Source organism: Hemitrygon akajei, chromosome 13, assembly GCF_048418815.1.
Source record: "Hemitrygon akajei chromosome 13, sHemAka1.3, whole genome shotgun sequence".
Classification (NCBI taxonomy): domain Eukaryota; kingdom Metazoa; phylum Chordata; class Chondrichthyes; order Myliobatiformes; family Dasyatidae; genus Hemitrygon; species Hemitrygon akajei.
In genome coordinates, this window is record NC_133136.1 from 64,772,604 (window position 1) to 64,796,084 (window position 23,481).

Here is a 23,481-nt window from a genome sequence, read left to right on the forward strand (position 1 = left end):
ATCAAATCGAGGAATGTATAGACATTTTCTCATCCGGTTGTTCTTTCGTTATGCCCCTTGATGTGGGTGATCATCGTCTTTCCATGATCGTGATTGTTCTTGGCAGTTTTTTCTACAGAAATGCTTTTGTGCAATGGTCCTGTGTAATTGTACACCTGGTAATTTTATTGGTTTATTTTGTAATTAGAATTGAAGTATGCTTTATTACAGAGAAAGCATTTTTTTTTTGACCCATTGTGCCATTGGAAAGTAATATTTGCTTCATTCATTTCTACTACTTGCTCCTGTGTGCATTTTTTTTCAAATATTAATCCATTTGTGCTTTAGGAAGGTTACTGTTACTCTATTTAGCTGGTCACACATGGGTTTAAAATAAAGTCTCTTGACCAGTCTTTATCTACTGATGTTTTATCTTATTTACTTAATAGACGACATCAGCAAAAATGTTTTCTTCAACTCATTAAAATCTCTAAGATTTTAGCAACTCTATCAGTATTCTTAGTTTTGTTCTGACAGAGATTTGACTTTTATGTTCTATTATATCTAAAGGCTGTGTTTACTTAGGGAAGAAGAAATTTACCATGGTGTTTATATTCCTAGAATATAAACATCCAAAGCTAGATGCTGTAAACGAACTCAAATGCAATTGCTGACTTTACATTCTTGTCACTACTGCTTCAAGCTACAGAGTTCAAACTTTTTACACTTTAGCAATTACTTTTTCCTTGTCACCAGTCATAATTTTTGTACCTCAACCCATGTATCAAATGTGTTGGTTAGCTGTTTAGTAGATACTTTCTCTTCTCTTCTGTTGTCACCTGTAAAATTGACTCAGTTCTGGAGTCATTTCAAGTGCTACTTCCCAACAGCTTGAAAATCTAATACGATCTATTCCAACTAATTTTAGAACATAAACAGAAGAAAGATGAGGTTATCTGGCTTCTTGTGCCCTGCTCTGATATACGATAAGTTTACAGATGACTTCATGCCCCAGTAACATTTTATTGCACTACCATTGTAATTGTCATATATGTAGAAATGTTGGTCCCACAGATACACGAGGCAAAATTAGCAAACATACCTGCTGTCTATACTTGGTGTTATTTCTATATTTGACTGAGTTAGTAGTACCCTTGGCTCTAAGGTAGAATTTTCTGTTTCCAAGTCCCATCTCAGAGATGAGCTGTTCTGAAAGATTAAATGAAATATTAGGCCAGCAGAAACGTTCTCGAAAGAACCTGGCCAGGATAACCAAGCTACTAAAGAACAAAATAGGCTGTTGTTAATTGAACATGGGTATTTAAGGAACTGTTTAGTAGTGTGCTTATGTACACAATGTTCTCCATACCTGTGAATACATTTTTGGTTATAATAAATTTATTTATAAATAGTTTACTCCCCTCTGCTTTGCATCAGGTTTACAAATTCTGAAAACAAAATATGATAAAACATGGAAGAAAATTATTCTGTCTTGTGTTAATCTCTGGGTTGGAAAGTTCCTCGGGGAAGCCTAATTGCAGTGATGCAATGCATGGAGTGTTGTTTCTTGAACCGGTAGAATAGAGAATTGGTATGGTGCATGGTTTGAATTAATAATGAATTTCTAAACGAATTTTTGGTACAGAGTATTGAAGTCCATTTATTTTGTAGGCAATATATGCAAGTGTGATTCCTGGTGAATTGATGAGAGGTTACATGTCACAATTTCCAACTTTCCCAAGTTGGTTGGGGAAATTTTCGTCCACTGGCAAGCATGAACGTATTGTCCAGGAACTTACCAGGCATATGTGCCTAAGGTATGTGGCAATAGGATTTTAGCAGAGCTTGATATGAAATGCTTATTTTAAAGAAAACAAACACAATAGTTCTGGAGTCTACCAGCAAATAAATGGGTCATGATGGTCTGTGATCAGTCAAGTAAACTGTACTTGAGGTTGTAACTTGGGTCTTCACATGATGGGAATGGATGGGACAGCTGTGTTGAGTTGGCGTTATGACTCTAATGAATTGTGATGTATGGATCTTGAATAGATTATTTATACTGACTCTGTGAAGAGGTGTCCTGCAGAACTTGGTCTGAACTTTTGTGTGCATTGCTAACTTCAGGAAGATGCCAGCGATGCTGCACTGAAGTTCCCAGTGTTGGGTTGCTGCTTTGTGAGGGAATTTTAAGTTGTACAAGTATACAGCTTCAAACAATAAATTATTTGGTTGAATATCCTACGGTGGCTTGTGATTTGTATCTGTTTATTCCAAGCTCTCACATCAGTACTTTTTATACTGATTTAAAAGGACACATGCCAGCAAGCGGGCAGTAAACTTGGATTACCTTCCTTTTCTGCGGGATGCCCTGGTGCGACCCCTTTCACTTCAGGGAGCGAATGGTGTTCAGGAGGCTGTTGAAACCATGGATGCATATTATCTGCTGAAGGAGGATGTGGATTGTATCATGGAGATTAATAGCTGGGGTGGTCGGCCTGATCCATTCTCCAAATTAGACCCGAAGGTAATCCATAACTATTTTAGTAGAATATTTTTACCATTTTTTTTTAGTGGGATTGAATTAGCCTGTTCCACATTGAAGAAAATATATAGGTTGAATATGCAATGGTAGATATAAAGGCCTGTGGAAACTTTTAATTCTTGGTTTAGGTTACTTGAAGTTCTTCAATTCTGTATCTCAACCTCTGTTAGGTAAAAGCTGCATTTACTCGCACCTATAACAAAGAGACACATTTGACTCCATATGCTCTGCAAGCCATAAAGAAACTGAAATATGGGAGTGGTGCTGGATCGTCTCTGGACTCTGAGCTTAATGAGGACTTGCAGACAGAGGATGTACAAGCAGATGAAGCTGAGGATAACTTGGAAATGGATGGAATGATTAAGGTAGGAGAATGTTTTATCATAAGTCATCGAGATACTGGACACCTTACTGGAACTGCTTCATATTTGCAGTGATGGAATGAAAGGAAATTGCTCTGCAAAGGAACATTGATATTCAGGAATGGGATATAACTATGGTAATGGAAGTACAAACTAAAGATGGCAGTTTTGTTCCTTGCTCCCTATCTGGCTTTCACAAAATAAATAATTGAATAATTTTTTTTTCCAGGAATAGGTGATTGGATTACAGTAATGGGTGGGATCAAGTGCTTCAAAGTTCTGTTGGATCACATGTAAAAATAAAAAAAAACAACTGTAGATGCTGGATATCTTAAGTAAAAACGAAATGCTGGAAGTGACTCTTCATTAAAACTGAGTTGGAAGAAAAACAAGTTGGGTTTCAATACTATCTTGAATGGGGATGGATGGGTAGAACAAAAGGAATATCGCTGATAGGATGAGAGTAGATGGAAGCTAGGAACAATTAGCAAGGCTGTGGTACATGACCGGCAGGTCAGACTTGTACTAATGAAAGAGAAACACTGAGCTAAACTTCTAGAAATGGGCAGTTCTTATATGGAAGGAAAAAGCAAGTAACTTAAAATTCTGCAACATGGGTGGTTTTCCTTGAGTTTGCATTGGACTTCATTAACAATACAGGAGGCCACAGCAAGAATGGGATGGGGTGGGGGGGGATTAAACTGACCTGTTGGTCTTCCTACATCCTGCAGAAATGCCAGAGTTTCATCTCCTCTCTTATTGCTAACTTGCACCAGGTTGTCCTGGCAATGGGATGTTCAGGTTGCTATTTGTAACTAGTGGATATTGAAGGTCTGTTCCATTGGTATAGGCCCCATGGAAGATAAAATCACAAAGCCTGGGATTAAGTTGCATAATATCCTCAAGTAAGATTTGTGTATTAATCTTGAGTCATGTGGGCCAGTTACTTTGACTGCAATCTGATTCCACGTTGACCAAACGTTACCATCCTTCCAAAGGTTGTCAATTCTAATATGTTTCATTGATAAAGACTGAGAGCTTAGTGCTTAAAATCTACAGGAGAGATATCTTCTGGAGGGCAATTAGCTAGGGCTGAAGAAATGGAATGGATGAATATTATACATTTCCTATTGAAAATGAGTACTCTACAGAATGCTCCTAGCTCAGTTTTAGGAATGGACAAGTTTGATTGAGTTAATTGCATAAAGCCAATGGAAAAAGTAGGTCTGGGGGATCTGTATCACTTAGTATTTAGAAATCCTATTGTAATTAAAATTACCTTAATGTTTTCTTTGTAGCCAAAGAAGTCTAAAGCATCAAAGAGCAGAACAGAAGAAAAATTGCCACAGCCGAAAGGAAGAAAGGATAAGGGGAAGCAAAGAGCAACAAAATGATTTTGCCTTGAGACTGGCTGCAGGTCTGCTAATGGACTGTAGTGACCAGGCTTAATACCTGGTGCTTGATGCAATTTATTTGAGTGCAGTTTTCTTTTGTCTTAAAAGGAAAATTCTTTACAAACTTTCTCCTGAAGTAAAGGTGTATGTATTTTTCTGTATATATGCAATACAAAACTATCCTTTTTAGGTATTTTTGAAACTGTATATTAACATGACGTGACACAGGCTTTTTTTTTGAATAAAGTAATTTTTGCAGAGTCATCTGCAACAGTAAGATGAGCCCTGTGTTGCTTCCTGTGCACACTTAACTGGAAATAGTTTAGAAGACCAGAGGATTAACTGGACTATTCCCTGTAAAGGCTCATTGGAAACTGCAGAAGCATTGTCATGTTTTTGTTGTGGCCCTTCAAGGGAGTTTGGCCCTTCGTTCCAGAACAAGAGCAGTGCAGTGAAGTCATGTTAGTAGTCTTGAGTGAATTGTCCTTTAAGCCACAAGTTATTCAGACTCAGTTTTGCACTTTATATTTGAGAAATTTAACTAGCTTAGTAGCTTTGTTTCTTATAGGAAAAAAGTGTCATGCTTTCATTAGATTGAAGTTGGTAACTTGGTAAGAGCTCTTTGTTTGGTTTATTTTAGACCAATTGGGTGACTTTTCTGTTTGGAGTTTAATTTGGGCATTGATGTATATTGTTATCAACCACATGGATGATAGAGTACACATAGGTTGGTGTGAGCAAAGAAGCTTATTGATCAGGTAAACTTGGTTTGATGCCATAATTCTGTAATGTTTAACCAAGTGCTTGGTCTTGTCAGATTGTGTAGGTCTTATGCAGTAACTGACCAATACTTAAACACTTTTTAATCATTTGAAAATCAAAGCAAGTTGAGGGACTTGCCTCCAAACCATGATCTGAATTTTCTCAATGTATCGATAAAGGACACCGCTTGATAAAAATGGGTGTATATTAGCTAAGAACCAATGTCTTACAAAGTCAGGTAAATTTCACCTCTTGGACTATGCAGTTGAAATTATATGTTGAAATACTGATAACATGTTAATATAATAAAGAAGGATTTACCAAATTTACACTAATTCAAATTATTTTAATAATACATAAATAGTACATTTTGTGTATGAGCAGCAGTGCTTCTATTTCAATAGAACTTTCAGCATGCGTTAAAGGTAGCACAGGGAATCTAATTAATGCCTCATCTGGAGAATGTTATATGTGAATCGATTATTCAGTATCTTGACTTGCTGGCAAAAGTGAAAGATTCCATATGAAAATGGCGGACAGGTTATTTTATTGCTGGTACTATGCAGTGTGACTAATAGTGAGAATGAGAAAAATAATTCCCTTGGAAGATGAGCTAGTGTTTAAATAAATTTGAAAAACAATGCAAATATTATAAGTAGTTCAATTTAAAGATAACCATACAGTAACTGCTAATTGGGTACGTTAACCACAGAACACTTTTTCAGAGCATGTCTGTAATGTTTAGAGAAGTTTTGAGTATTAGTCTTATAGAACTTGGCTTAAGAGATCACACATTGTAGAATATCCGACACAACTAAATGGTAATCAAGATTGTATAAACAGAAATACAAATAAAAATAATGGTTATTTTGTTTTTAAATTTAAGCAAGATTGCTTAAGTAACATTCAAGCAGAAATCTGAAGTTTCTTTCAAGCGCATGTAATTTTGAAGTTTAAAATTATTGCAAAGTTAAAGTTTCCAGAGATTCCATACAAAATTTTATTACAACGCTATTTTGCGTAATGGTGATTTAATTCAAGAAGTAATGTTTGTCTATATTTTGTAAATCACTTTATGGCACTTTTTGTAAATCCTTTTGCTTCAATCCTTTAAATGGAATAATGCTGAATTCTAAATGTGGTCTATCCAAGGTAATGGTTAAGGTTCACTGGTCTTCACTTCATTTTAAGGAAATACTTGGATTCATGTCAATTAAGAATTAATCTCTTCCCCCCCCCCCCACCAAAAATAATCAGTATTGTTAACTTCACATAATTTGTGTTTGCCATTCTGCCTTTGCTACTTTACCTACACATAACTTTTCAAAGAATGACCACATTGTTACTTTATAAGGAGTTTCATATGCCTGTTTCAAACCTCCTCTGTGCATATTAATATCTTCCTCTTTTTCTACAGTCTGTTGTTGTAACTCATCATTTTGGTGTTGAGAGCACTTCATAGCTGAGTCCATAATTTTTGATCTTGGCGGTGAACAATAATGTTGTAAGAGTTGATCCCTGTGGAACACCAATTCCCACTAGTTTTAAAATCTGCTTTGTAGCCTGTTCTTTCCAGTTTGCTACTTTGCCTTTTGTGTTCTGAGTTTTAACTGAGTCCAAATCACAGTACTTTTGTGAAGCATTTGTGGAAATCTAAACAGTATACGTAATTTCCCTGATCAAGCCTCGCTGTTACAAATAATTTGCTGTTTTGTCCATTGCAGTCTGTTATTTTTAGCTCTTAGATTTTGTGCTTTTTTTTTGTTCTCCATAAGTTTCCTTTGCTGAAGTGTTTTTTAATATAACAGGCCAGGCATGTATTAACTTTCAAGATTCATAGTCTGTGATGCTGGCAGAAATCTATTATGATTGCTGTAGCTGACTTTAAATGCATTTAAATTAGCTTTCTGGGTCAGTCCTCTATTAGTTGTGAAAGATCTTCAGCAGAAACAGGCATTTAAGACTCTTAAATAGGCACATAGATATTAGAAAAATGGAGGGTTATGGCTGTGCAGGAACGAAGGACTGGATTAATTGTGCCAACCATTATATAAACCTACCTCACATCATTAGCTGAAGGGCCCAACTGTTCTCTGCTCTATGAAACTGCACAAGATCGGCAAATATCGTGTCATAATCTGAGTAACCACTGCCCCTGAAATGTAGCAGCACTGGCACAGCATTGACAGGAAACTCAACAGCACCAGCCATAAAAGTACTGTAGCTTCACAGGTTGGGAAATGACCTGGAACATTTTCCACATTTGAGGTACGTCAGAGTTTTGACTCAAGCTCCCCACTTGTCTGAAGGAGTGCAATTTCAACAACATTGCAGGATCCTAAATATTCACCCTCTCCTTTATTAGTGGAGTGGCTGCAATGGGCACTTATTTATAAAATGCTCTTTAAATACTTGCCCAGACTGCTCCAACATTACCTCCACAACTGCTGCTTCGATACAAGGCAACAGGTTGGGGGAGCATCACCATCTGTGTGTTCCAGTTCCCACTCCTTAGTTGACCTTGTGTCACTGTACCTGTGTTACCATTGGGTCTAAATCCTGAAGCACTCCATCTAACAGTAGTTTGGGAGAAGCCTCAGCAGCGAGGTGCCGCACACGAGGCTGCTTAAAAAGATAATGCCATGGGCTCTTGCAGGAAAGCTACTAGCATTGGTAAGAGCATTGGCTGAATGGCAGGAGCCAAAGAGTGGGAATAAAGGAGCCTTTTCTGATTGGCTGCCTGTGACTAGAGGTGTTCCACTGGGGGTCAGTGTTTGGACCGCTTCTCTTTACATTGTACGTTAATGATTTGGATTACAGAATTGATGGTTTTGTGGCCAAGCTTGTAGACGATACAAAGATGGGTGAAGTGGCAGGTAGTGTTGAGGAAACAGAGAGTCTGCAGAAGGACTTGGACAGATTAGGAGAATGGGCAAAGAGGTGGCAGATGGAATACAGTGTCAGGAAGTGTATGATCATGCACTTTGGTTGAAGGAATTAAAAGCATAGTTTTCTAAACAGAGAGAAAATTCAAAAATCCAAGGTACAAAGGGACTTGGGAGTCCTCGTGCAGGATTCACTAAATGTAATCTGCAAGTTGAGTCTGTGGTGAGGAAGGTAAATGCAGTGTTAGCATTCATTTCAAGTGGACTAGAATATAAAAGCAAGGATGGAATGCTGAGGCTTTATAAGGCACGGGTGAAGCCTTAGAGTATTGTGAGCAGTTTTGAGTCCCTTATTTAATAAATAATGTGTTGACATTGGAGAGAGTTCAGAGGAGGTTCATGAGAATGATTCTGGGAATGAAATGCTTATTGTGTAAGCAACGATCGATGGCTCTGGGTTTTACTTGCTGGTATTTAAAAGAATGGGGGTGAGGAGGGTATTTGATTGAATGTTGAAAGGCCTTAAGAGTGGATGTGCAGAGGATGTTTAGGACCAGAGGGCACAGCCTCAGTAGAGGGATCTCCATTTAGAACGGAGATGAGGAATTTCTTTAGCCAGAGAGTGGTGAATCTGTGGAATTCATTGCCACAAGGTGGCTGTGAGTGTATCTAAGGTGAAGGTTGATAGGTCCCTGATTAGTCAGGGCGTGAAAGGATACGGGGAGAAGACAGGAGAATGGGGTTGAGAGGAAAATGGATCGACCATGATGGAGCAGACCCAATGGGCTGAATAAGCTAATTCTGCTCCCGAGTTGTTCAAGATAGCAGCTCACTGTGATCTTCAAGGACAGTTGGAGTGGTCAATAAATGATAGGTGGAAATTAATTATTTTGTATATGTGGAAATGAGTCAATAACTAGACACCTAGGATTGAAAACTTGTCAGATAAAGTAGATTGTAGAGCATTATATTAAAAAAATTCATGAACTTATTTACAGACTACTTATAAATAGTAGCTTTATGGTCTGAACATCAGTTGGAAATACTGGGTCAGCAACCAGCTTTAAGGCTGGCTGTGTAACCACAATGGAGTGATCAGCTACTTGATTTATCACTTCTAAATACTTTGAAGATGGGGATTTATTCACTATGGCCAGGATTTAAGGGAGGTTTTAAAGTGATCCTCTTGTCAGCTAAGCTAAGTTGAAAAGATTCATTTGTGCTAAATCCATGCCTGCAGTCTATTCCCTAATATGCAGCACCAGCTTCTCAACTAATTAGTTTGGTACACTGACAGGAGTTGCATTGTAATATTTCTTTTTGTCTTGTATAACCTTGAGGGTGAGCTACCATACAACCCACTCAAAAAGGCAGTTTATGACAGTGCAGACTGAGATTGTAATGGATAAGAGATAGTATCCTAAAGGTTGAAATCGCTCTACTGTTATGTTTAAGTCAATATGAAATTGCCCATCATGCATTTACTAAAAACTTTATTAAAATTTTAATATATAATATAAATTTATTCTGCATTTCCTCAGTGGTTATATACAGTTTCTGGCCATAAATATTTTAAAAAAGAAACTAGTATATTAAACTAAACTGGTAGTAGTGTATCATACTTGTTGTCTTGAGTGTCTCCTGCTGAATCTGCAAAATAACCAGAGCAGTGGAAATTACTTTGACCTTTTGAGCAGTAAACTGATAATTGAACATTGATTTAGAGTTCAGATATTGCTTTAATTATTTCTTTAGATTGAAAGTAATTTCTCCAGAGCCTGCTTGTTACAATTAATTTTATATCTCAATTGTAAGTAGAACTGAATTCATTAAAGAAAATTCTTTCTTTGGATTTTTTGTTTTGCCTCGAGTATTCCATTGCAGATGTTGTGCTGTAGCAGTTACCTCTAGGGTTTGGTGTGACTGTCAGTATTTTTTTCAACAACACACTTGGGTTTTTGAAAAAAAGTGCACAGTATTGAAACAACAGCCCAAGAAAACTCAAGCATGTACTAATTTAAAACAGCAATGAGAGGTGAGTTGGGAGAAGTCCTTCAGACATTTTTGAACTGATTGATTGGAACCAAGTATCATTAGTACCATGCAGAGTACAAAATGCTGGAGGAGTTCAGCAGGCCAGGTAGCATCTATGGAAAAGAATAAACAGTTGATGTTTCAGGCCTAGGCCCTTCATCAGGACTTTCCAGTCAACGGCCTGAAATGTTGACTGTCCTTTCCATTATTGCTGCTTGGCCTGCTGTGTTCCTACAGCATTTTGTGTGTGTTGCTTGGATTTCCAGCATCTGCAGATTTTCTCTTGTTTATCATTAATATCATGGTTCAGTAATTCTGCAGTATATACAGTATAAAGCCCTTTCAGTTCTTCATCACAGTGGTTTTGTATCTTACAGTGGCTGGAAACAAATGCTGTTCTGAAGACCTTCTAGGACTTGAGATTTAAAAAAAAATTGTAAATGACTTTGGTTCACAGCTATTAAAAGCTTTGAATTCAGCTGAAATTTTAAATGGATTAGATATATCAAACAGGTTTTGAGAAATTACCTTCAAATATGTTACTGAAATATCTTAAGTAATAAAGCATGTTTGAGAGCAACAGTCAAGTTTGTTTGTGTAAAACCAATATCCCAGTTTCTGTTTCTTCCATTTGTTACTCTTGTTCTGTTCCCTTGCTTAAGAGCTTATTAAATATTTGAGTTGGACAATAGATAATTTCTAGGAGATGCAAGCCCATTGCTTATCCCTTTCTATCAATAGATGCTGTTTTTCCTGTTGGTGGACTCTCAACATGGCCCACAGGCCTAGGTGGTAAATCTCATTTTCTAGTCCATAAGGATGACTATGAATGCAACGCCAAAATAATGCCCCACCAGCTATCTTCCTGCTTTTGTTGTATCTGGACAGCTACAAATCATTTACAGTAGTTATGAATACAAGAGGCTTAATGCTCATGAATTAGATTGTTTCCAATACAGCTTGACTAGACCAAAGTCCTTTTTTTCAGAATACAGTGTTAAGAGTAGTCAGTGAAGAGGGTGCCACTGACATTAGTTGAAAGATGATGCAAGCTTTGAAATGACTCGTTTAGCATTGATGGAGCATTGCAAAGAACGTTGATGAATAGTATTGCTCCAAGGCAATTTTAATCAGTAGTGAACACTTGTATCAAAATGATTTTGCTAGTTGTGTAAAATTCTAATCATAACATGTAATGTTTAGCCTTGTATTATCAAACTAGGTTACTGCTGTATGACTAAATTGTTGCAGATTAACAAATTAAACTATACAAAGTTAAGCTTAACATCAATGCAGCCCCTGCTACATACTAGAGAACTTTATGGGATTTTATCCTCTCTGAATTCATTTACAATACTTCTGTCGTAATCTGTAGCCTGGTCATCCAGATTTCTTACTGGATTGGCTGTAAGTGCTTTAGTTAAATTTAGATTTGTCTAAGGTAAGATCTCCCAAGTGAAATTTTAAATTGTCATTCATGGTATAATGTGAAATTCAAGAAATTGAAGTGTTATTGCATTTCCCAAATTTTGAGCTTCATACAATTCTGTACATTTAATCCACTGAGTAGCGCAGCGTTCCAAAAATCACTGTTATGGCAAGAACTCAATTTTGCTGCCTAACTGCTTTCAACTGTTGAATCTACTTTGACCAAGGTACAGCATTATTCTGAATCCGGATTAGAGGAGATTTAACTGCTTTCAACCATATGCAAGAGTTTAACATGAACTCTGCATACCTTGTGTATTGCAAGTACCCTTCAAACCTTCATTAATCAGTGTCGTCCTGGAGGAGGTGTGGTGTTGGCTCACTGATTTTTGACAGCTGGTCCACATTCAGTTTCTCTGCACACATTGGACAAGTTTTCTCTGTGGCTAGCAGTCTGTATTTGAAATTGTGTGAAAAGAGGAGCAATGGCATTAATTTACACTGGTAAATGCTCTGTGTTCTAATTTCAAAAATTTTATGATGGTCTATCTTTGTGCACACCGAAATAACGAAGTTGAGAAAATTTGAGCCTAGTTGTTACCTTGGGGGGGTGGGGGGTGTGGGTTGAGAAGAAAATACCGTATATTCCAGGGTATAAGCCGATTTCCCCCCCCCCCCCCCCCCCAATTTCAAGGTTAAAAAAATGACTTTTTCATGTTACCTTTGTATAAGCCGACCCCTTTTGCAGAGGTTTTTGATTTAACCAGAAACCCCTGTGAAACCATTTAGCGCCCATCGTTATCTCATTAAAACATAACACAGGGTGGTGGGATCAGTACGTGTACTCGGTATTGAGTTTGTGACCACCATGTATAAAAAAAAACAAAAAACAAATGCAATATGATGCTGGCTTCAAGCTGAAGGTTGTTGATTTTGCTAAAGGAACGAATAATTCTGCAGCTGCTAAGAAGTTTATTGTAAACAAGAGAGATTGGAGAAAGGCAGAGGACACGCTGAGGGAAATGCCAAAGACGAAATGTGTAAACTGTGGAAAATCATGCCAGTGGCCAGAACTGGAAGAAAAAGTTTTAGAGTGGGTGAATCACCAGCGATCGTCTGGATACACTGTTGCCAGCGAAATGATGAAGTGTTGAAATGGGACAAAAAACACCGTGAGGTCAGCGAAAATTTCAAAGCTACGCGAAGTTGGTGCACCCAATTTATGAATAGACGTGATCGTGTTGAGACAAAAAACAAAGATCACTCAGAAAATTCCTGCGGGGTGTTGTTTACGTTCAAGAACGCTGCTGGATGGACAAAGCCGGTTGCTTGAAGTGGGTTAAAGAGGTGTGGCGTCGACATCCCGAAGGTGTCAGTAAAGAAAAGTCACTACTAGTCTGGGACATCTTCAAAGAGCAATTGTCAGGTGAGACAAAAGCAGCAATGAAAGCTGAAAATACGGACATTGCAGTCATCCCCGGTGGTTTGGTGTCCGTGCTTCAGCCACTAGATGTGAGTTTAAACAAACCAAAGGATTCATGCGTCGACAGTGGAACCAATTTGACTCCGAAACAGCCAATAAATATGACCTGTCTTCTGTTTATTTGTTTTTCCAAAGTTGGCACCCTCTGTATTTTATTTTAGGACAAAAATTTTGGCTTATACACTGGAATTTAACGGTATTTAAAATTTTTCCTTTTCAGAAGCCTGATGGTGGATAACAGTTAAAACCACCCAATCTGATGGAAATACCACCACATTTCTTGGAACATATGTGCTATGGATGTGATAGCTTTCAACTCACGTTTTGAATTCTGAGTACAATCCAGGAAAGTCACAGTGGGGACAAACTGTCCAGTCATCCTTCACCATATGGCGACCCTGATTTGGGAAAAAATAATGCTGTCAGTCTCAAGTTTTTGTTCATGGTCATGTAAATACCATTGTTTGTACATTTGAAGAGTTAAGTGGCTAGCTGGAATGTAATTGGTCCTTTTAAAAAAAAAGTCAATTTTCTAAACATTAAGTGAATTCTAAATTTTTGATCTACATATGATGCTAAGCCAAAGCAGTTCTGGTTAAGAGCCTTGTCACCTCAAAGCATGAAGGTGTGTGTGTATAAAGCAAAACATATGTACACATGTACTATATTCATCAAAGAAATAGCAGCAATCAAGACTCAAAGTTAAAGGGAGTTGCACTGCTTTTGTGATTATTTAACATTAGTACTTGTGCAATTGCTTAAGTCCATTAAGAAGGATGTGATAACAGGACCCTTGGGAAAATAGTCAACAACTGTTTGCCAAACCAAATGGGTTTAAGGATCTAACTAATATAATGCAAACATGCAGCTGCACAGGAAGGTCTCCCTGCTGTGAGGAAGCATCTAAATCTTCACCAGACTAACTCCTAGGATGGCAGGACTGTGGTTTGAGGAGTAATTAGGCTGACGAGGCTTGTAGCCACTAGAGTTTAGAAGGAAGATGATCACATATAAATTGTTGATAGGGCTTGGTGAACTGGATTGTGGTATGGCATTTCTACTGGGTTGAGGTTGAGCAGTGGTCTAGAATAAAGAGCTGTTGTCTCGGCATGGAATAAGAACATAAGAAATAGGAGCAGGAGTAGGCCATCCAGCCCATTGAGCCTGCCCCACCATTCAATAAGATTATGGCTGATCTGTTTGTAAACTCAGCTCCATCTACCTACCTTTCCCCCCCCATAACCTTTAATTCATTCTATGTAAAAACCTATCAAAGGCATAAAGAAATTTGAGGGTGTGACTTTGTTTACCACAAAAGATGGTGGAGGCCAAGTCACTGAATATTTAAGTAAATGGATAGATTTCAACATGCAAAAGTGCATCAAGGTATACAGGGAAAGAGTTAGAATACTATACTGAGCTAAAGGATCAGTCATTTTGCTTTGAATGGTATAATGGGCGTGAAGTATTATTTCATAAGGGAGAGCAGCAAAATGTCTTTCAAATTTCAGAAACTTAAGATAAAATAATATCCCAGTACTCTGTTGAAAATTGATTGACAAACTAGCAATCCAGAAGAAATAAATGGGTAATTTCTTGGTGCTAGACAGTAATGGTAAGGTACTGCAGCATCCTGTACTTGCCCCTGCTGTTCTAACTATCAATAAATGGGAGGGAAATGACTACTATATATCCAAGTTTTCTAATGGCCTTAAACTGGGAGGGGTTGAGAGGAAGATGCTTTGAGATACTGTAGTTGGCACAAGTGGGACAATGGGTAAATGTGAAATTTATTCACGTTTATGGTAGGAACAAAAAAGGCAGGACAAATGAATGGGAAAAGTTGATGCCCAAAAGGAACCTGGCTGTTCCTGTAGACCAGTCACTGGAGGGAAATGCAGAGATGCCGTTAAGTAGGCAAATGATATGGTGGCAGTTATTGCAAGGGTTTTTGAGTATAGGATAAAATACATCTTACTCCAATTAACAGGCTTGATTATAACACCTAGAGTATTGCCCAAGTCATTCGACTTCCCCAAGAAGACATTTGCTATAAAGGATGTACGACAGTTTCTCCAGACTGATTACAATTGCCACATTTTTAGATGAGAAGAGATCGTTTTGACTAGGCCTGTATTCAGTAGGGTATCAGATGAATGAGAGGGGATCTCTTTTGAAACTTGATTCTGACAGGATTCAAGCAGCTTGATTGAGAATGGTTTTCTTGGTTGAGAGGACATAAAGTCTCAGTTTGAGGATGTTGGGTGAAGAGGAAAAGCTGCTCTTTCACAAGGGCAAGGTGCTGCCTCCTGCACTTATTTTTCCATGTTTATATTTTTGCCAGTCACAGTGGTCTTCGGTTCTCTGAGCAGCTGATAGCTCTCCTTAATTGAGCTGCTGAATTTGGTATTAATGTAAAATGCCATGAAACATTAATTTTAGAAACAGTTTTCCACCTTATTTGAGAATGTTTTCTTGTTTCTGATACTTACTGTCACAATGCAGTAAGGCAGGTTGTTTTTGCAACCGGGACACAGCAGTTCGCATTCTGGTAACTGAAAAGCACAGTATGGGCACGGTGAGGTAAACTCTTCCACTTCCGATGCATCAGGCCGCCTAGTACACATCATTAGCAACTTAGTTTTTTTCTGGCAAAGCTAATTTTTACATATAATAATTTAATAGCACCCACACACAGGGCCTCTCCCCTTACAATGCCTCCAATTATGATCTTTAATCCCAATTCCATCCAAGGTTACTCATTTACCATGAGTAGTCTCATAGGCAGATCAGTATTTGTAGTATTCATTATCTACACAGCTACACATGTGGAACATGCTGTTTAGGATACTGTTGTGGGGGATGACTTCCCAGGGGAATGCCACAGACCAGGTTACTAACATGGGTCCATGGTGCAGAAGGGGGGAGTGGTAGTGACAGGGGACTTGATAGTCAGGAGAACAGACAGGAGGTTCTGTGGACGTGAACAGGACACCTGAATAGTATTTTGCATCCACAGCATTTGGAAGGGGAGGGTGAGCAGCCTGATCTGTTGATACCAATGCCATGTGCAGTGAGGATAGAAACAGGATGATTTGGCAGATAATGTGTGGCTGAGAAGCTGGTGCAGGGGGCAGGGCTTCAGGTTCTTGGATCATTCTGGCTCTTCTGGGGGAGGTGTGACCTGTACTAAAGTGACGGGTTGCACTGTTACAGATTGTCAGGTATGATGTTTTGGCCATCACTGAATTGTGGCTGAAGGATGGTTGTGGTTGGGAGCTGAACGTCTGAGGTTACATGTTTCGGAGGGATAGGAAGATGGGCAGAGTGGCTCTGCTGGTAAAGAATGGCATTGAATCAGCAGGAAGATGTGACATAGGATCAGAAGTTGAATCCTTGTTGGTTAACTTAAGAAACTGCAAGGGTAAAAGGATCCTAATGGCAGTTATATACAGGCTCCCAACAGTAACTGGGATGTGGACTCAGTTACTGGGAATGGAGGGTTATGGGGAAAAGGTAGGTAGGTGGAAATGAGTTTATGGCCAGATCAGCCATGATCTTATTGAATGGCAGAGCAGGCTCAATGAGCCAGATTGCCTACTCCTCCTCCTATTTCTTATGTTCTTATGACCACAGATTACAACAGGAAGTAGAAAAAGGTGTGTCAAAAGGGCAATGTTATGATAGTAATGGGAGATTTCAACATGCAGGTCAATTGGGAAAATCAGGTTGGTAATGGATCTCAAGAGTGAATTTGTTGAATGACTACGAATGGCTTTTTAGGGCAGTCTGTTGTTGAGCTTACTAGGGGATCACCTATATTGGATTGGGTGTTATGTACTGAACCGGAGGTGATAATGGAACTGAGGTAAAAGAACCCTTTGGAGGCAGTGATCACAAAATGATTGTCTTCAACTTGAAATCTGATAGGGAGAAAATAAAGTGCGATGTATTTCAGTGGAGTAAGGGAAATTACAGTGGTAAGAGAGACGAGTTGGCCAAAGTAAATTGGAAGGAGCTGCTGGCAGGGATGTCAGCAGAGCAGCAATGGCATGCATTTCTGGGAAAAATGAGGAAAATGCAGGACATGGGTGTTCCAAAAATGAAGAAATATTCAAATAGTAAAATAGTATGGCTGTGGCTGACAAGGGAAGTCAAAGCTAATGTAAAAGCACGAGAGGCCATACAGCAAAACAAAAATTAGCGGGAAGACAGGAATGGAAAGCTTTTAAAAACCTACAGAGGGCAATTGAAAGAATCATAGGAGTGAAAAGATAAAATATGAAAGCAAGCTAGCAAATTTCAAACTGGGTAGTAAAAAGCTTTTTCAAGTATGTAAAAAGAACAAGAGATGGGGGTGAATATAGGACTGATAGAAAATAATGGGGACAAGGAGATGGTAGAGGAACTAAATGAGTAATTTTGCATCATTCTTCACTGTGGAAGATACGAGCAGTGTGCCAGATGTTGAACAGGTTGAGGGAAGAGAAGTGAGTACAGTTACTCTTTCAAGAGAGAATTTGCTCAATGCTGAAAGACCTAAAGGTACATACTCTAGGGTTCTGAAAAAAGCAGTAGAGACTGGAGGCATTCTTTCAAAAATCATTGGACTCTGGCATGGTGCCAGAGGACTGGAAAATGGCAAATGTCACTCCACAGCAAGGCAGCAGAAAGGAAATTATCGGCCAGTTAGCCTGGCCTCAGTGGTTGTGAAGATATTGGAGTCAATTGTTAAGGATGAGGTAATGGCGTACTTGGTGACACAGGACAAGATAGGGCAAAGTCAGCATGGTTTCCTTCAGGGAAAATCTTGCCTGACTAACCTGTTGGAATTCTTTGAGGTGATTACAAGTAGGATAGAGGACGCAGTAGATATTGTATATTTGGACTTCCAGAAGGCCTTTGACAAAGTGCCACACATGAGGCTGCTTACCAAGTTAAGAGCTCATGGTATTACAGGAAAGTTACTGGCATGGTTAGAGCATTGGCTGATTGGTAGTGGGAATAAAAGGATCCTTTTCTGGTGGCTACCTATGATTAGTGGTGTTTCGCAGGGTCGGTGTTGGGATCACTTTTTAGGCTGTAAATCAATGATTTATCAATGAAGTAGATGGCTTTGTTGCCAACTTAGCAGATGATACAAAGACTGGTGGAGGGGCAGGTTGTGTTGAGGAATCAGGCTGCAGAAGGACTTGAGACAGATTAGGAGAATGGGCAAGAAAGTACCAAATGAAATACAATGTTGGAAAATGCATGGTCATGCACTTCATATCTCAAATTTTTGGTATTTCTCCCCATTTAGAAAATAGTCTGCACTTTTATTTCTACTACAAAGGGGACTTGGGAGTCCTTGTGCAGAACAACCTAAAGGTTAACTTGCAGGTAGGATAGGTGGTGAGGAAAGCAAATACAATGTTAGTATTCATTTCATGAGGTCTAGAAAACAAGGATGTAAAGTTGATGCTTTATATTGCACGAGTGAGGCCTCACCATATTGTGAACAGTTTTGGGCTCCTTATCTAAGAAAAGATGTGCTGGCATTGGAGAGGGTTCAGAGGAGAAGCACAAGGATGATTCTGGGAATGAAAGGGTTATCATATGGGGAACTTTTGATATCTCTGGGTCTGTACTCACTGGAATTTAGAAGATGAGGGAGGATCTCACTGAAACCGTTCTAATGTTGAAAGGCCTAGACAGAGTAGATGTGGAAAGGATCCCCCATGGTGGGGGAGTCTAGGACAAGAAAGCACAGCCTCAGTATAGTGGAATGTCTATTTAAAACAGATGTGGAGAAATTTCCTTAGCCAGAGGGTGGTGAATTTGTGGAACATGTTACCATAGGCAGTTGTGGAGGCCAGGGTCGTTGGGTGTATTTAAGGCACAGCATGATAGGTTCTTGATTGGACACTGCATCAAAGGTTACAGGGAGAAGGCCAAGGAGTGGAGAAAAGGATCAGCCATGATTGAATGGCGGAGCAGACTCGATGGGCCAAATGGCCTAATTCTGCTCTTATGGGTTATGGTCTTAAAAGAAGGAAGCAAAAGAAAAACAATTTGGAAATCTGAAATAAAAACAGAAAATGATAGAAATGCCCTCAAAACTATTAAGTCTTTTAATAGATGCTGTCCAACCTCCTGCATGTTAACGGTATTTTAATGTAGGAAAGCAAATGTATGCAGATATATTAATGTGAAAATCACATCAGCTCACTATAATATATCCATGCTATTGTTAATTAGTTTACCCCCCCCCCCCCTCCAACAGACAAGATTGTGAGGCAGTGCACAGTACAAATAGTCTTTTTTAAAAAAAATTCAATTTGGCTTTGTAAATTATGCAAATATGACACAATTTGATGAATAATAACTGTGGCTTAGTTAAGATTGGATTTCCTTTTCTGGTTTATGATTTGTCTATAGGTTGTCAATGTTCATTACAAATCAACTATACTTCAAAAAACATTTAGGAGGTTATGTTTTGGGCTTTCCTGAACATGAAGGGCACTATGTGATGCAAATGCACCATCTTCAGTGAAAGCAGAAACAGCATGTCTCCAATTGGAACTGTTTCTTAAGTTAACTGACTTCCTTTATGCCAGCTTGGTCACTAAGATTTTAATTATTTTGTCACTAAATTATGGACTGTGTTTTCCTGTTTCAGGCAGTAACTTTGTAGGATGAAATCTGTTAGGACAAGTTTGCATCAATTTTTGCAGTATTGTTTTAGCTTAATTGTAAGTCTAAGCATATATTTTGGAATTTATTGACTCTTTATCTCCAACTATTTCAGTATCTTTGAATCTAGTCATAGCACTTGCAAAAATGCAACTAAAAAGCAAAGGATCAGCATCTCGAGTTGAGGATTTTATCTGCACATGTAATCACTCTAAGCTGTAGGTCTCCCTAAGTATCTCCAGATATTTTTAACATGTAGTTCTCAGAAAATGTGTTCCACCAGATGCCATGATTTTACACAAGTGTGAATATCAATATATTACATTTTTCTAAGTGCCTTCAAGCAAATGCTTACCTAACCATAGCCTCTATTTTCTTTTTATACTTTGCATCAATTTTGTTTCTGTACTCCGGTCTCATCAGCATTGCAGCGAAGCCAAATGCAGAGTTCCTCAATCCTGCTCGGTGGCATTCAATTACTGTTGATGTCAGAATGGGTACGATATCTGCCAAAAAGATTAGCATATGAGCATTGCAGTAAATAATTGCTTTGTGATTTTGATAATGCTGTGGAGACCGTGCAGTGAATTTACAGAACCCAAATTGGAACCTTAAACTAGTTTCATTATTCTATTGCATTAACATTGTCAGTAAAGTCAAGTTGTTAGCAATACTTGAAGCAGTGTAGGACCAAACATATTATGTGATCTTTGCTTCACTGAAGATTTGTGGTGAGTGTTTGGAAAAGAAGATGCAGAAGGGAAGGGCATAGGTTCTACCATGCTTAGCCCACCGGATTTTAAAATACAATTATTTAAAAAAATTAACCATTCACTTCAACATTTTTGCACTACTTGGCATACATATAGCCACTTAGGCAATGCACAGGGAATATATCCCAACAATTGTGAGTTTGTCGAACTTAGACCCTGTTGAATGACCCTAATGAAGTAGGATTAAATTTTTGTGAGATCATGCAATTTGACAAACCTTTAAATCCAAGAACATTCACACTGGATACTTACGAGATGGAAACTTGCTGATGTTGTTTGCAACTCTAATGAGCATCCTTGCCCCTTTCATATGGTCCCCACGCTTCACGTGAGTCTAAAAAGAAAATACCTTACTGAAGCAATCTCTACTAAATGTTCAAGTTGTGCTTTTCAAGAAATGAGCCACGACCTACATTAGTTTTCCTAATTCATCTACTTCAATGACTGTTTTGACTATGCTTTTCAATTGTGTGGCCACTAGAGAGCACAATTTCCGCAGCATTTTTTCTCCTTCGCTGAGGGGGAAAAATATTCACATAACATACTTTGGGACAGTTAAACATAATAGAAGAGTTGTATCACTTTATTCTCAACTGTATTCATTTTTGATATTATTGAGTAATTTGAAGGCCTGTCGATTGTTCTATTATTGGGATAATTGGTCTAACAGTTAACAGCATATTACCACTACTCTTTGAAGGGCAATTAGGGGTGAACATTAAATACTGGCCTTGTCAATGACATTCTTTTGGGGCTGGTGGATTAGAGAAGTACAACATAGAAGCAGGCTTTTGGCCCATCTAGTCCATGCTGAAACCATTTAAATTGTCTCCTCCCATCGATCTGCATTCCATATCCCTACTATCCCTATCCAATCTTTTCTTAAATGTTGAAATCAATCTTGCATGGACCACTTGTGCTGGCAGCTCATTCCATACTCTCATGCCCCTCTGAGTTTCCCCTCATGTGCTCCTTAAACTTCTCACCTTGTACCCTTAAGCCATGATCTCTGCTGTAGCTCCACCCAACCTCTGTGGGGGAAAAGCCTGCTTGCTCTTACCTGATCTATATTCCTCATAATTTTGTATACCTCAACCAAATCTCCTCTCAATATTCTACTTTCTAAAGAATACAGTCCTAACCTATTCAATCTTTTATTATAACTCAGGACCTCCAGACCCAGCAACATCCTTGTAAATTTTCTCTGTACTCTTTCAACCTTGCATCTTTCCTGTAGGCAGATGACCAAAGCTGCATACAATACTCCAAATTAGGCCTCATTAACATCACTCCTGCTCTCTGACACTCACGGATCTCTGGCACACTGCTAGTGTCTTCCACAATGAACCCCCCCCCCCCCCATTAAGTTTATCTGCTATTTCTTTGTCCCCCATTACTACCTCATCAACATCATTTAAGTTCTCCCCCATCTGTTTTGGTTCCATACATGGATTACCATTCTGGTCTTCCAGAGGACCAATCATGTACCTTGCAAACCCTTCACCTTATCTGCCAGAACAACTTAATGCCTTCTTTTAGCCTTACTCATTTCTTTCTTAAGTGTTCTCTTGCATTTCTTACACTCCAATAGCACCTTATTTGTTCCTACTTGCCTATATCTGCAATGCACCTTTTTTCCCCTTAACCAGGGCCTCAATATTCCTTGAAAACCAAGATTCCCTACACTTGTTATCTTTACTTTTTTAGTCTAACAGGCACTTACGAGCTTTGTATTCTCAAAATTTTGTTTTTGAAAGCTCCCCACTTTCTAAGTACACCTTTACCAGAGAACAGCCTGTCCCAATCCACACTTGCCAGATCAATTCTGATGCCATCAAAATTGACCTTTCTCCAATTTAGAATCTCAACCTGTGGACCTGACCTATCTTTTTGCATATTTAGTTTGAAACTAATGGAATTGTTTAAAAAAGACCAAGGAGATACTAAAAGCTGGTGTACCCAGTGTATGTTAAATATAAGAGCACAAAACATTAGAAATGACTGATTTGGGATAGTAAGCACGTGGATATTTTCAAACTAACAGTGTCCAGTAAACATATAATATCAAGGTCATGAGGCATAAATCATTCATACATGGGTTTTGGTCTCCTACCTTTACCAGGATGTAGCTGTGCAGAATCATAAGGTTTGTTACCATTTCTGAAGGGATTTTGATCTTCTGTGCTTTAAGCTCTGTGTACATACTAAAGAGCACATCATGTGCATTCCTATAATTTCCTGGAACAAAAACTCATACAGTAAGTTTCACTAACTTTTCTGTATCTTCATGTGCATTAAATTTACTGACACTTGAAGTACCACTAACATGTTGGGGTATTAATCTAATTGCTCTTGGATTTATAAAGTTAATAGAAAAAATTTCTTAGTCATGGATATTTGTTGCAGCTAATTTTCAAGAAGCAAGATTTTTAAAAAAGCTGCAGAAATTTATAAGATAAAATGTGTGAGTACCAAATTATCTCACAATTCCTCAAAAGGCAATTTCCCCTTAGGTTTACTATGTTATCCTTTTCAAAAATATGCTTAAAGCTGCTATTTTGGTAGACTAATGTGGTAGTGTGCAGAGTAACTTCAACAACCTGTTACTATTTTCCAATATTGTCCTATGTAACCTGAGAACAACTTGCATATTTATATACGCAAATATTAAAATCCTGAGTTGCAGTCAAAAGTTCACTGCTGGGTGGTGAAGTACACTTCTGTATGGATGTATCAAAAATGACATGATAAATATTTTAAAATATTTCTAAGTATATTTAACGGCCTTAAGACAGGGGAGACTATTAAGGTACAAAGAGGCTGCTGTCAAGAAGTACTCCTAGTAGTTTCTGTCAAGAAAATTGACAGAGCTTACAATTTTTTTTCCAAATGAGGTCAGTGGTAAGCTTGCAATGGCCAATGCTAACCACTACTTGCTATTCTCAGCATTATTTGTTGATATAGTTCCAATAATTTAGTCTATTACTGTACAAGTACATTTTTCTTAACATCACGAAATCATTTATTATACACCCTGTGTACTTTAAAATTATTTCAGAATGAGTGTGGCATTGTGCTATGATTTTTTTAAAATAATCAGGTTATCACAAGAGATTATAAAAAAATTACTTAATGTACTAAGCTTTGGCATCTCCAAACGT

The 23,481-nt window shown here is 38.3% G+C and overlaps 2 protein-coding genes across 6 annotated transcripts in view; one reads left to right on the top strand and one right to left on the bottom strand.

Annotated features, from left to right (window-relative positions):
* The window catches only part of rfc1 (replication factor C (activator 1) 1), a 108,847-nt gene extending 102,564 nt beyond the window's left edge, over positions 1 to 6,283 (top strand). For 2 of the 3 annotated variants that reach the window (XM_073064828.1, XM_073064827.1), the window contains exons 22-25: positions 1,651 to 1,796; positions 2,293 to 2,506; positions 2,695 to 2,889; positions 4,185 to 6,283. In XM_073064828.1, coding sequence (XP_072920929.1) covers positions 1,651 to 1,796; positions 2,293 to 2,506; positions 2,695 to 2,889; positions 4,185 to 4,280 — 651 coding nt within the window. In that variant the 3' untranslated portion in view covers positions 4,281 to 6,283. Of the gene's footprint in view, positions 1 to 1,650; positions 1,797 to 2,257; positions 2,507 to 2,694; positions 2,890 to 4,184 lie in introns of those variants that run through there. The other variant, XM_073064829.1, reaches the window with a different exon arrangement.
* Positions 6,284 to 9,403: 3,120 nt separating this feature from the next.
* Positions 9,404 to 23,481, bottom strand: part of wdr19 (WD repeat domain 19) — a 112,484-nt gene continuing 98,406 nt past the window's right edge. For all 3 annotated transcript variants that reach the window (XM_073064825.1, XM_073064824.1, XM_073064826.1), the window contains 7 exons: positions 22,434 to 22,558; positions 20,573 to 20,654; positions 19,903 to 20,053; positions 15,365 to 15,488; positions 13,194 to 13,270; positions 11,700 to 11,843; positions 9,404 to 9,577 (listed from right to left, as the gene is read on the bottom strand). In XM_073064825.1, the coding sequence (XP_072920926.1) occupies positions 11,732 to 11,843; positions 13,194 to 13,270; positions 15,365 to 15,488; positions 19,903 to 20,053; positions 20,573 to 20,654; positions 22,434 to 22,558 (671 nt within the window). In that variant the 3' untranslated portion in view covers positions 9,404 to 9,577; positions 11,700 to 11,731. The remainder of the gene's footprint in view (positions 9,578 to 11,699; positions 11,844 to 13,193; positions 13,271 to 15,364; positions 15,489 to 19,902; positions 20,054 to 20,572; positions 20,655 to 22,433; positions 22,559 to 23,481) is intronic.